Consider the following 14,723-nt stretch of genomic DNA (forward strand, 5'->3'; position numbering starts at 1 on the left):
TTTATTATCATATATACAAACACAATTTGCCAATGTCATGTAATTGCTGTTGTACAGTTATATAGAAGAATAATTAGACAGAGACCCACTCACCACCACCCAGTTATTCACTCCATTTATGTAAAAATAGAAAGCACTCTGCAGAATCAAGTGAGTGACCTATAAGGCTTGTATTAGCGAGCCATTTGCAGCACTCCTTCCGAGCAACCCCAGCGAGATTACCTTGTAAAAAGAGGTTGGCTAGCCCTCCATCATCCGTAGTTACATCAATGGGACTTGACTGTTTGAACTATGCACTTTACAGGGCATCCCAGCAAAAGACTCTTAACCAGGACTGTTCCTTGTTGATTAAGTTGAAGAGCTAAAACTTCTTCTCTCCTGTTAACTCGGGCCTTGGTTAATAAGCCCATCTATAATAAGCAAGGTCAGAAAGTGGCTTTATAGATTAATATATTTCACTGCAGTTGGCAAGAAACATCGACCACCCCTGCTTTAAAATAAAGAAATGTCCAGGATCAAAGACCCTAAATTACCGTTAGACGGCAGTTTAATCCTCTCAGTGCGATATAAATAATGCTCGATATATAACAGCTCTGAAAGGTTTAACTACTCACGCAGGAATGATAGGAAGGGCAGGGGGGACATATAAGCAGCACCTCAAATCATTGGGGGTTTTTCTCCATAACAATGTCAGACAGTTGAGATCTATCAACATACAGGGTGGCGAGTTGCCCTGTGTGCGCATACACACAAATGCATGTTTATATACATACACCTCTATCTGTACATTTGTAACTTGTGTGCATCTATATAAACCTATGTGCCTCTTTATTTACATGCATATAGACCGCCCCAGCTTCTTCATATTTAAAAAAGAAAACAAAAGTGCAATAATAGTGGAAATTGCCGGTTATGGGTTTTATACACTCGCTGTGCAGCATCTTTGTGGCCACAGGTATAAAGGCACATATACACACTAAACATATTTCTGGCCACAAAGCCCTTCCAGACATGCTACCGCTGACTAGTCCTGCTCCATAGAACCGGTCTCTGCATTTTTCATTCGGTGAAGACTCCAACACACATCACTAACCAAGTGAATATAAAAACACTGATCTATTTCTGTTTCCACATCATTTTATAAGAGTATTTCCACTGTGGTTCATATGGCTAAGCCGAATCATAGCAGCTGTTCATTCCATGGCCTGGGGTGCTGGAAGTTCTTACTATAAACCTTGTTTCACCACTGCCAGTCCAGAGCTGTTCTAGAGAGGAAGGCCAATATTGAACAGAAAAATAACATTCTGAAATATCACTGCCAGATTTTACATAACTGGAAACAATTATTTGCAGAGAAACATTTACCCCAAATAGTTTGAAGCCCCAACTGGATGGGAATAGCATGGTTTATGTATACAAGTGAGTGTGTGTCCATGTGTGTGTATATATATATACATACATATATACACACAAATATACACACACATGCCTATACATACACAGAGACTTTTCCATGAATTCACAGGCTTGTCTTGCTCCCATATCAAGATATTCATGTATGATTTTTATGTTATGATTACGTATGTTTGTTTCTATGAGAGTTCCTGGGATACAGTCAGAATTCGAACAACAATGAAAATGCAGTAACTGTGTTTGCATGTATACCAACACACATGTACTGGTGCAAATGTGTTGTGAGCCCCTATTCCTCATAGCTGAGGAATTAATGCTGCGACTCCCTGTTAAGGGCACTGTGCATTCTTTCCAGAAGTGAGGGGCTACTACCACAATATGTGGAAGCAATATCCAACTCATGAGTCCCATGGAGGATGCTCTGTATCACTCGGCAATGGTGCAATGGCTTCTGCAAGCTGAACTAAAGAGCCTGCAGTTGTGAGACTACCCTGCTCTAACCCAAGAGTAGTTGCTGAGAATCTCAGTGGGCTGCAGTCTGTGAGCCGAGTGGCCTCTTCAGTCTGGAGCTCAGTCTTGCTTTTCTGGCCATTACTAAAAGGAACCCTCGGAGGAATGGGGGGAGGGTCTCCTGTTTGCGTCACTGCACTCATACCAGGAACGGTAGGTTCATTATCTTGGACATGCTCATCAAAATCTGGAGACGTGTGATGAATCTCAACTTCTACAGGCTGTGCAACAGGTGTGACCACATTAGAAAGGGCATCACTCGAGACTCCAACGGAAGACCCTGAACCATCAAAGGATCCTATTGTGCGGGCATTGGTGGCTGCTTGCGGGTGAAGTGGAACACCAAGTGTAGAAGAGGGAGCTGCTGCAGCTGGTTCTGATGCTGTGTTGTTGTTGAGGTTGTCCTGGAGGCTGGTCTGATTTTGACCCACCTGCTGATTCTGAAGTAGCATTTCCTGGATTCGAATTTGCTGAAGGATGGCCGGGAGTTCGTAGTGATGGAAGAAATAGATCATAGAGTGCTAAGGGGAAGCAAGAAAGATTAAAATTAGACTCTTTTTACTATGCAAGGTATTCTCTACTCTTCAAGCTCTCACCATATTGTGGTTTTTCCTCTGTAATAAAATCTCAACTATTTGAATAGGGTTTGAATATGTATGTATATATATAACAATTTATGACATCCACAAATTACATATTGTTTTTAAGACTAAGTTAAGATTACTTTGGAATCCACATTCAGCAATTCTCTTGTACTACTGAATTACATATGGCAGTTTTTTCCAGCACAAACTCAAAACCAATTATAAGCTGGCATTAGTTTTAGTATGGTAAAACGTTAAGAAAACCACCCACACACATTAAAATTTAGTAGAATCACCTTTTATTGCAATAGCAACTTTAAGTTATTTTGGCCCATTCTTCTTTGGGGTTAATTCACTAAAAAGGGTGTTCCTGGGAGAGCTGTGGTCTTAATTCATTAAATTCACTACACATTAAAAAAGGTCCATCCCTGGCAATTTGGTCTGCAAGAATGACTAAGCTCGTTCTGCATACCACATACTTTAATCAATTAGACGACTCTCTAGATATTTCGATTTATATAGGGCTATCAAAGTTATTAATGGAGCAGATAATCACTAGGGCTGGCCACTGATAATGGGACTCTGCCTTTCATAAACCCCTTTGCATATTTGCTACAGGCTGTTCAGGTTGCTTGGATGTAATTTGTGGATCACAATTTACAAAACAGTGCTACATATCAGCAATGGAAAATGAGACAGGACTGAGCCTCTCTGGGACATTTTTTTTCACTTTCTTTGTTCTTGAGCCACCCCAGTGGTGCTTTTACTGCCACCGCTTTTGTTCACTGTAGAGATGGCGCGTTTTAAGTCATGGCTTGGCCAAAAGTACAATCTGTGGGCAGGCAATGCAATAAAGCATCCAAAAAAGCAAATAGGGTGCTGGGTTGCATAGGAAGAGGCATAAGCAGCAGGAAGAGGGAGGCGGTTATGCCGTTTTACAGATCTCTGGACGGGTCTCACCTAGAGTATTGCATACACCTCTGGAGACCCCATCTCCAGAAGCATATTAACACATTAGAGACAGTTCAGAGGAGGGCCTAATAAATGATAAATATATTTAAACCAGGAAAGACTAAGGGAACTCAATATCATGAGTTCCTGACTAGATTTTTTCACAAGTTAATTCGGTTCATTAATAACTAATGTAACTATATAGCGGGGAGCATTCAGGATAGAATGTGGCACTGACAGCAATGGCTTAGCATTACCAGTGTCCGTATGCACTTTCGGGCTCTCTAACAATACCCTCATTTCATAGCGGTACAAATTCCTATAAACCTGATTAACGTGGCCAAACAATACTCTGCCCTTGTCTTACATTCAGTTCACTTGCAGGACAGTGGAGATATTTAAAAGGCAGACTAAATGCAATTGAACGACCATGTGAAATTCATCTGGCCAGGGAATCACAAGTGTCCTGCAAGTTTTGAGGAACAGAGCTTTTACTTTCTCACTGTTGATCCAACTGTACTCCTTGAGAAATCCAAACACTAGAACATTATTTTGCACCCTTTTCCTAATACACACATCTGTATTACTTTAACTTCTGTAGAACTGTACTTTGTCTTCATTTTACTTTATTGTGAACTTTGACAGCAACATTAATTGAACACAAGTAGAGGGTAATGGTAAATAAGTGCCCTCATTAGGAGTGTCCAAGCAGAAGTGTTAAATACTTATGCAACATTGTTTTGGTTTTTTAATTTTTAATAAAATCTTACCAAAGTAAAAGCAATGTCACGATTTTGAGCCTCATGGTTTTAGTATAAATATAGAAACATATACAATAAATTACAGTAATTCAGAAATACTAGAGAATAGGTAAAGGTTCTGAATACATTTGCAATGCACTGTAAATAAAACCAACCACTAGAAAACATGACATATTTCCAAGTAACAAAGTCCTAAAATTTTGCAGCAGTACTATTTGTCACCTAATTCCAAATCAGACTCCCAAAACTAATAAATTATTGAATAGGTCAAATCTTGGGTGCTAGTCAGGCACTTTCCTCCTAACTTATACCTTTAGTGCAGCATTAGTACCCAGTACCTACAAAATATTCATAAAAAAATATTATGCAAAAATATCTAGATTGTTTTTATTTGGTTGTATGTATTCTTTCAAATGATGAATAGCGTTGAGGATTGTTCAAAACGATCCTCAACGCTATTCATAATTTTCAGGGACTCACTATCTTTTAACAAGCATCATGCCCCAGAGACAAACATCATGTTTAACAGACAACTCCAAGCAGACTAATAACTTAAACAGCAGTAACAACATTCTTTTTAGAATTAGAAAGTTAAAGCAGAAAGGTAGCGTTACCTGAATGAAGAGCCAAGATGTAACGAGTGCTAGGCTGCTGTACTGCCCATTAAAACGATAGTGATAAGCATAAAACGCGAAGTGATACAAGTAGAAAAACCTGTGGGAAAAGAGCAAAAAAAACTAATTAAAAAAAAAAAATAAAATAATCAGAGGCTGAGGGCAAATATGGTGCTGCGGGGTACTGGATGGAAAGAGCCTATATAAGAAATAAAAAATAAAGTATTAATGCACTGGATAATTAAATGATTAAAGGCAAAATATCAGAGCTGTAATGGGTGGAAGGCTACATTCCAGAGTTAAAGCAGCCACTTAAAGTCCCTTACATGTCAAAGACGATTTACAGGAAAATGAAGCCAAATAAAGCAATATCAGAGATAGAGCAGCACAGAACTATTTGAAGTGGGAGGAATTACAGTATTCAAAAAGGATAGTGTATCCCTTTTGATTTTAGGTATAATGTTTTTACTAAAAATTCATCCGAGGAAAATACCCAGACCAATCAATCCTATGTCTTGCCTAAGATCCCATTAAACTGAGCAAAGTGTAAAGCGATCCAGCAGCAATGTGTAGCTAAAGCTGGGCCCAAGAGTGGAGCAGGAACAGAGCATCACACAGATGATGGCCATTTGCATATTCTGACCTGAGCCAGTGCCTCTTGCTGGTATTGGTGTGGCAGCATATTGCATCATACTGATCAGCGAGCCACACAATTAGGATGATGTAGAAAGCAGTGGTTGTGTCGTTGAAAAACTCTGACATAATGGCTTCCATTCCTGAGAAAGAAAAGCGTGTTAAAAAGCACAAAAAACATGCTGAGGTGCAATAATAGGCAGGTGAGACAACTGGGCGAGGAAAATGTGTGCCTTACCTACAAGTGCCAGGATCACAGTGAGCAACGGAGCAGCTGGGAAGGCAATACTCATATTCATCTCTAACATCTGCAGCAAGTCCACTGGACAAAAACAAAATGAGTAAGCAAAACAAAAAACAAGCTGCTTACAGAGTTGAAGTTTCACACAACAAAAGATTTTTGGTACTTACCAATAAAGACAAATATCTGATGGTGAGAATACCTCAAGAGCATGGAAACCGACAGAGTCTAAAGGATTGAACATGGACAAAAAACATAAACAAACAAAATTTGGCAAAAAAATGACTTAAGTGTCACATGAGGTTTCACAAATAGCCACTTTTTTATTATAATATTTTATAGTTGAAAGAGCAACAAGCAACTGGTCATTCAAGAGTGATAGTTCAAAACCTAACAAGTAAGTTTTCTGGTCCTTACTTGCGTCCCTATGAACTCCTGTGAGGGCTTTCATTAGGTTGAAGGAAGGCCTGGTTTCACAATCCAAGCATGGTTTCTAACTTAGTCCCACCTCACTCTTATTTGTGGTCTTTACGTTGGATGATATTTATCTTCACTGATTTTATTGAAAGATAACTAAATAGAAATATGTATTTTGGTGCACACACATAGCTTACCAAAGATGGTCTGAATACTGGTATTATAAAACAAACAAAAAAAAATGCATAATGAACCTTGACAACCTCTGATCCTAAACACATTTAAGCTGGAGTAAAGGTTGATTAAAATAAACACATACGTTGGCCAAGGAGGCTCTGTGGAAAATAGCGTTAGCTGCGTACTAGTAATAGTGAAAACTGCATCAGATTATGTGGCCTTAAGCATGACACAGCATTAATCGGTAACAGATGTTATGCTAGGATATTAATACATAGTATTACGGTTATTTGATGAACTTACAAATATGACCATGATGACGAAGGCAGCAAGGTATGAGGTGCGAGCCATCCACATGCTTACAAAGCGGTAGTGTTCCCCTGAAACTACATTCCTTAGGAATCCTGGAGAAAAAAAGCGGGAATTATATACAACCCAGGAACGGCAATGGACTAGGAAAAAAGTATAATTATGAAGCATGGTACACACCTTTATTTTCTTCATTTTCGGCCAAAGCTTTTACACTTGACATGAGAATATCATCATAGCCCAGAAACTCATCCAAGAGGAAGCGGCTGAATCTGTCCCCAAAGCACAGGTCTCGGGTGGGGTCTGTTTTAAAGGGTAATGGAGAGGAAGAGAGACATAACCGATTAAGGAAGTAACTTTCACAGCTTTTAAAATATTTATTAAAAGTATGTATAGTTTGTGTTTTTGTTTCAAACATTTTGGATATACTTGACAAAAATTCAGAGACTACTTCTCATTTTGAAAGCGGACGTCTGACAAAAAAAATAGAATTAGTTGATGTTCTAAGCCCAGCTCAAGAAGGAAAGTTAAAAGAAAGAAAAAAGAAAACCACTAAAGGAATAATCATTTATACAACAACAACGTGAAGTTAAGTTTATCTGCTTCCATGTTTTACACACAAATGTGGGTTTGTAAAAAAAATACATTGTACTAATTTTAAGATGAAGCAAGATGAGAGGTTTTAAGCATAGTAAACGTAAAACTACACACATTAAACACTATGGTGCTGAGGTTTAGAATTTTGAGAAAGAAGGGGTGGTGTGTGTGTGGGCGGGGGGGGGTGCAGTCTGCCATTCATTCACTGACTTAGGCCAGCGAGCAAGAACCCAGAAAAAAAAGGGTCTACGAGCGATGCACGTAGACGACCTCTGTTGCTCCCTGCCACTTCCGCCGTGGCTTTGATGACAGAGCACCGGAAAATCACGTCATGCTGGCACACTGTCATAGAAGCCCCGGCCGAAGTGGCGGACAGCAGTGGAGGTTGTCTGTGCACATTGCACAGATGTCCGTCGGCTGCCAGAGAGGTGGATCCAGGTCCCCTGCAGCGCTGGTATTATATTCTGACCTCTATTTGAAGTTGGATTATAAGACAAGGTGTGTATTTTTCAGAGCATTTGCTCTGAAAAAAACCTCATCAAACCTCTGGGTAGCAGCAGAGATTATCTACACGCATCGCGCAGGTATCCCCAGGCTGCCAGTGAGGAGTATACAGGTCCACTTGCAGCTCTGCGGGGGATCCTCCTCTCTGCCAGCCGGTGAACATCTGCGCGATGCGCGCAGACAACCTCCGCTGCTGCTGGTTGGCACTTGCGCCGGGGCTTCTATGGTGGAGCACCAGAAGGTCATGTCACACCAGTGCTCCGTCATAGAGGCTCCAACAGAAGTGCCAGCAGCCAGAGAGGAGGATTCAGGTTCCCTGCAGCGCTACAGGGGGTCTGGATCTTAGACTTGTAGTCAGACTTCTATTTGAGGTCTGATTATAAGACGAGGAGTATTTTTCAGAGCATTTGCTCTGAAGAAATACCTTGTCTTATAAACGGGCAAATACGGTATTATCGATTAGTTGCTGTAGTGCTAAACAGGATGTACACTATTGTATACAGTTGTCACACAGACACACGCACACTTGAGGACTCACCAAGTGTCACCACCATAACTGGGATATTGAGTTTCTGCCGTGTGTTTTGCGATAAGCGAAGAAAGCCATATTCCAGTGAGTATTCTACTATATATTCTTCTTGAGGCCATGCTGTCAAGGGAGAAAAATGATTAAGAGACAGCAGTTCATTGGATTTGTAATAAACACAGAGGAGCAAAAACTAGGAGCATGTTCTAAAAACACCACAGAAAACATTACTATTAATACCTAATAACTTTTCTTGAAAAGAAAACATCTAAGTTAAGTTTAGATTGTGTGTTTAGAGCTTTAGCTCTTTCAAATTCTGGCTATGCACGAAAGAAATCATCAGGTATTACTACAGTGTTACACTCTATACAGGATTCCAACCCAGACTCACTGATCCCTGGGCAAAAAGGCGCGGGCATATGGAAGAAACCATAAAATGAGGACAAGTAGGCACAGGTCATACATTCACTAATTGGCAAGACAGAACAAAAATAAAGAAGAGGTTTATATTTTTAAGCAACACTAAACTACTGCACTACATAGCAGAGGATGACAACTTTTTTAATATAAAAAATAGTAACCCTTTAAATTAAACCGAGTCTATCGCAAGACCACTCTCTTGAAAAACGAGATGCTTACCTTTACTAGCAGTATCACTGAATGATAAAGCCTGACTTTGGTTCTCGGAAGTCTGTGTGACACTTTCTAAGGATGGCTTTGTGAACACTTTAGGTTCGATATCCAACTGAAACTGTAAAAAAAAAAGGCAAAGACAGACACTTGAGGATAATCAATGAGGAACACAAAGTCTGCAAAACAATACCGCCATGCTCATGTTACCCACAACTACTCCCATCAAGCCAGCCACAGTATTTTTCAAGATCTGCGGCAGATCTCTAAGCCTTTGACATTCACTAATAATAAAAAGAAAGGATATAGGAAGATATGGTCCTCAAAACAAACATCCAAAAGTAATTTGGGGTAATTTTTTTTTTTATTCAAAGGTTTGGAGCAACCAAAGTAAACACTAAAAGATCATAGTATATTAGTTGCAGGGTTGTACAGCATTCATATAGAAGCATAGTCAGGAGTACATTTAGATTTTATGTTATTCTGTTCAAAACCCAATATTATCGCACAGCTTTGCTGTAAATAGTTCTATTATACTATTCACCTCTCAGACTACGAATACCTATGAAGCTGCTCCATCCATGAACCAAATGGTCTATTCTGCCAGAATAGGGGTAGACATGCCATGTGATTAGCTACCAAACAAGTAGAAAACAATGTATACTGCAAATAAACAATAAAACAGAACATTTACAAGCTAGCCATATCAAGTTTCTCCATTACCTTTATGGAACTGTTCTGGTACATGTCCACAGACATCTCCTCCTCATCTTCTTCTTCCTCTTCATCCCCCAGAGGCTCCTTAACAAGTCCTGGAAAGGTATCACTGTCATAGAACTGCAGAAAGATGGGTGCACGGCTTGAATTCAACTGGATCTCCACCCGAAGGATCCCATCTCTGGGCCATTTATCCCGTACATGCTCCAAGCAGTTGATGGGAGAACGGGAAAAGGCAATGTGAATGTAGGCCAGGATAAAGAGTACCAAAAGGGCCTAAACAGGAGAGTCAAACATAGACAATGAGAAGTATATCAGTCATTTTCCAATGTTAGACTAGGAGTAAAATCTGCCCCATTCATAAAAACAAAAAAAAAAAAAAGAAATTGCATTATGATACAGTGACGGATGCTCTTGAAAGGCTGCTGTTTAATATTACAAAATTAAAAAGGCAAAAAAAAAAACCTATGATAATACAGTGGTACAAATATATCAGTCAGGATAAAAAAAAAAAAGACAAAAGAAGCATTTAAACATTTTTTGTCAGTAGTTCAAAACTATTCATGGTTTAGGGCAATTCCCTCAGGACGCAAAGCCTGTGTAGAGAGAAAGCACACATATAATACTTATTTTTAGATAGCAAAGATTAGGACCTAGAATACAAAGTACATTTCAAAGACCTCGTCCTTTGAAAACAAAAATTAACTATTATTGGCACCTGTCCCAGTCGGCTAAAAGGAAGCTAGAACCATTGCTGCAAGAAGCTTGTCTACCTTAGTATGCCAATGCTACAATGGTTTTCGTGTTTGTACCAGGGTTTGCTTAGCACAGGGCTTGACGATTTGGTGTGAATCTAGGTGCCAGGTAAAAAAGTTAGGAGCCAGTTTTTTTTTTTATCTAACTAACAGTTGGTCAGGAGTGATCTGATCATCATCAACCCACTTACTAAACTCACAGCATTTGACCTGGAAGCACCCTGGACTTTTTTTTTTTTTTTTTTAACTCTTTCGATGCTGATGTTCCATTGGAGCACCGCATTGACTGATATTTAGTCCCCACAAGCTTGTGGGGACAAATGTTAACCCCTGCAATGCCACGAATGTGTCATACACAATTGTGGCATTGAAGGGGTTAACGCTGCACTGTTGCTCTCATGGAGCGATCGGGCAGCAGGGGGGTGTTGGGGCTGGTCTCCACACTCATGGAGAGACTAAAGAACCCTCTCCCCTGTCCCTGAAGCTGCCTCTGGCTGGGACTCAATTGCTGGTCTATAGACCATTGCAGGGGGGAGTCTGATGACTGCTGTAGGCTTCCATGCCTACAGTAATCATCAAAGGGCTTGTGGGGGCTTCCAGGCAGACCACCAGCAGCAAAGCCCCTTACAAAATGGGAATTAACCCCTAAAATGCTGTGATCGCGGCATTGAAGGAGTTAACGCTGCACAGTCGCTCTCAGGTAGCGATCAGGCAGTAGGGGAGGGTTGGGGCTGGTCTCCACACTCATGTGGAGACCGAAGAACCCTCTCCCCCGTACCCGAAGCTGCCTCTGGCAACCGCGTTTTCAGCCTACAGGATCACTCCATGGGAGTGATCTCGGGCTCGGGGGCGGGCTCTGAGTGGCTGTGCTGTCTGCCCAGACTCCTGGTGACGCGGGGGCAATTTTTTCTGGATGTAAGAGGCTGACAAACACCTAGGCGCCAGGACAAAATTCTCTGTCACCATGGCGACCTGGCGCCTGGGATTTGTCGAGCCCTGGCTTAGCACGTTGGTGGGTTTCTCCTGACCATAGGGTGTCACTGCCTTACTCAACCACACATACCGTATTTGCTCGATTATAAGACGACCCCCCCAAAATCTGAATATTAACTTATGAAAAAAAGGAAAAGCCTGAATATAAGATGACCCTACAGGAAAAAAGTTTTACCAGCAAATGTTAGTTCATGTAAACTATGTGAACAATTGTTTGTTAATAAAAGCTATGATTGAGAAAAATGTTTTTTTTTTCCTTTTTTTCAACCTGCCCCCCCAGTTATGCACATCTGCCCCCAAGCTTGCCACTCTGCCCCAGAAATGCCTTATACCCCATATATGCCACTGTGCCCCATGATATGCCTTTTAACCCTCTAAATGCCACTGTGCCCCATGATATGCCTTTTGACCCCCTATGTGCCACTCTGCCTCCAGAATTGCCTTATACCCCTATATGCCACTCTGGCATTTAGGGGGTTAAAAGGCATATTATGGGGCAGAGTGGCATATAGGGAGGTATAAGGCATTTCAGGAGACAGAGTGGCGTATAGAGTGTTAAAAGGCGTTTCTGGAGGCAGAGTGGCATTAAAGGGGTTAAAAAGGCATTTCACAGAGCACTCTGCCTCCAGAAATGCCTTACACCCCCCCATTTAACACTCCCTCCCAACTTACCGGTGCTTCTGAGTCCCCGGTGCTTAGTCCGGGCAGCGTGTAGAGCTCTACGCGATTTGCGTAGACAACTTCCGCTTGAGCCCTGCATATTGCTGCGGGGGATCTTAGTCTCATAATCAGACCTATTTGAGGTCTGATTATGAGACGACCCTGATTATAAGACGAGGGGTATTTTTCAGAGCATTTGCTCTGGAAAAAACCTTGTCTTATAATCGAGCAAATACGGTATTAAAAAAGAAAAAGAAAAGCCATCGGTGTAATTATTCCTCAGAATATCCCAGTACTGAATACGACAAAATAAATCATTAAGCAAAACTTTAATTTTTTTTTTTTTCAAAAACAAACACTTCCATTTAATTACTACCACAAACATTTATTTTTGCGTCTCAGAAGCTTATCTTTCCACTTGACGTCGGTCATCCCAGATCACTAATGAGATTTATCTGCTATGGGATACTTATGGTGTCAAATAAAAAGGAGAAACTAAAGAACTAGATTACAGAAGACTTTCGAAAACGTATGACAAAGTGCAGCCAATCGCTGCATGGGTCTCTACGGACAATCTAAGTTTTCACTGTATTTACAAGAAACTAACCATATTACAGAAACCCACGGTAAATCGTGAGTTAGAAGACACATCTGCACCAATAGGTTTTGCCTTGAGAATTAACTAACATTTTGTTGTAGAAGTCTCACCTTCCCTAATCCTACAATTGAGCTCAAAACAATAAGATTTATATCCACTGTACAGCGCTACGGAATTTGATGGCGCTATATAAAACAATAAATAATAATATTATATATATATAAAAATAACATTTGCTGCAAGCTACAGAGAGAGCGCTCAGCTGTAAAAGGCATGAATGATTAGATCTCTTTTTTCTTGGTCTGATATAAGTTGTTAGTCTAGGAATTTGTTCAAACAGATGAGGTTAGGGCAGGGGAGTGATCAGTTCTGCAACTTTTGCACTGCATGCCAAGACATTTCTTAATGATTTTAAAACGTATAATGGTCTGAATTCCTTTCAGCTACAGATTTAACTCTCCACACATCCCTTCAATGAGCTGTGTCATTAACAGTTTGCTTATTTATGAACTCAGGGTTGAGTCCACCAAAAGCTGACAGCCAGTTTAATGGAGCTGAATACTATAAAATATAAGAGAACACCGCGACCAAGATTAAAATAAAAAATGCTTAATAGTTCCTTGCTCTGGCTACATATGCAGGTTCATTTTGGCCGATGAGTGCTTATGAGATTATGAAATGTAACGACAACTTAGATCATCAATAGCTACTATTAAACAAGAGAAATATTTAAGTTGTGGGGGCTGCCTCAGTACAGGTCAAAGCTAAAGCTTGCTCTCAAAATGTACCCATGTTTCCAAGACCCTGTTTATTTGGCCATAGTACTAATAATTCATTAACAAAATTACTATGGCAAAGAAAACAGAACTTCACGTCAGCATGCAGAGTCTTTGTGCAGGAGATAAATGCTAAAAAAAAATAAAAAATAAAAATAAAAAAAAATGCGAAAGCAAAGCTCCAATAGTAGAAGGTGATCTGGGTAGAAATGGAGGTGACAAAGAACCAGTTTGTTGAACATCACCCCATGAGTTAGGTATATTATTAGCCCTTACAACAAACACGTGATTTGTTTTTTATTGCTTTTTTAATCAGTGAATGAGATAATTTCAAGGGCTCAACTCAAACTCCCATCAACTCTCCTAATTAATCTAGCAAAGCAATCACTACGACTATTTGGATGAAGAAATACCGTATGATTACCTTAAGCAGTACAAAAAATTCAAATATTCGACGGAAAGATGGAGGGAATAGCCTTGCGTAGGTGACGGCCATCTTGAAGAACAGCGCATGAAAAAGTCTGTCGCGCACATTGATGAGGGGATTCTGATTCAAGTTGGGGGTTCGTACCCGGTTTCCATTAGCGTTGTTTAGGGGTATGTTCCCCTGGTTCTCAGACATCCTGAGTGCTCCTGTATGAGAAAAGAGAGAAAAGAGTATGAAGAACCACCAATATATTCAGTGAGCAGCAGGTCATATACCCTGCCAACTCTATACAGGATGCAGCCCACGGAATTAATTTTAAAAATGGAATAATTCTTATTATATAATATTTATTAAACAAGCAAAACCATATATTGAAATAAATTACATATAAACTAAATCAAAGCGACAGAAGCACAAGCCACGGTCACCATGTAATACGAAGGGAACAATACCATCCCATAGATGCCAGCTGCTTGCCACAATTAAGCCCATGTGGCCCCACTGAAAAAAAATTCAGGCCTGTGTTAAGTTTTACAGGACACAACAGCGAATATTCTTTCTTTTCACCTTATATAACGTCAGGAGACAATATTTTAAACACCATAATTGTCATTAATTCGAGAAATGTTCAGGTTTACCTGTACTTAAGTCATGTGATGACCTTGTATCTGCCTGTGCAGAGATGTGACGGTTATAAGGGTTTCTATCTGGTCTACGTACGAGAAAGATAGCTCATTCGTTAAGACCCCTAACGATATGAATAGGGTACTTCGGGAACCCTCCGGGGATGAACAAATTCCTCTCGGAAGGCAACTTCCGGCATACCTTCCGCTTCCGATGGCCTCTGAAGTCGGTGTGACCGTGAAAGCTTAGAGATCAAAATATGAGAAACAATGTGATATGTTCTCCATGTCGCCTGACGGTAGTTTG

At 40.3% G+C, this 14,723-nt stretch overlaps 2 protein-coding genes across 2 annotated transcripts in view; both read right to left on the minus strand.

Moving 5' to 3' along the window:
• Positions 1-14,723, minus strand: part of POLR2E (RNA polymerase II, I and III subunit E) — a 151,689-nt gene that overhangs the window by 59,534 nt on the left and 77,432 nt on the right. The gene's annotated exons all lie outside the window — the stretch shown is intronic.
• Positions 1,527-14,637, minus strand: TMEM259 (transmembrane protein 259). Its single transcript, XM_053464676.1, has 12 exons — positions 14,432-14,637; positions 13,791-13,999; positions 9,591-9,860; positions 8,877-8,988; positions 8,250-8,360; positions 6,791-6,913; positions 6,605-6,705; positions 5,878-5,935; positions 5,705-5,788; positions 5,477-5,609; positions 4,834-4,933; positions 1,527-2,444 (listed from the first exon to the last, which is right to left on the minus strand). The coding sequence occupies exons 2-12, from the start codon at positions 13,986-13,988 to the stop codon at positions 1,812-1,814; spliced, it is 1,923 nt and encodes a 640-aa protein (XP_053320651.1). The 5' UTR covers positions 13,989-13,999; positions 14,432-14,637; the 3' UTR covers positions 1,527-1,811.

The sequence above is a fragment of the Spea bombifrons genome, chromosome 1, assembly GCF_027358695.1.
Source record: "Spea bombifrons isolate aSpeBom1 chromosome 1, aSpeBom1.2.pri, whole genome shotgun sequence".
NCBI lineage: Eukaryota > Metazoa > Chordata > Amphibia > Anura > Pelobatidae > Spea > Spea bombifrons.

Bases quoted from the DNA above. Each gene is read 5' to 3' on its own strand.
- TMEM259 (XM_053464676.1), bottom strand. From the start codon at position 13,988: ATGTCTGAGAACCAGGGGAACATACCCCTAAACAACGCTAATGGAAAC. The intron at 8,361-8,876 runs GTAAGCATCTCG...CTCCCTTGACAG, and splicing joins CAGTGATACTGCTAGTAAAG to CATGGCCTCAAGAAGAATAT. The intron at 5,610-5,704 runs GTAAGGCACACA...TTTCTTTCTCAG, and splicing joins TGTGATCCTGGCACTTGTAG to GAATGGAAGCCATTATGTCA.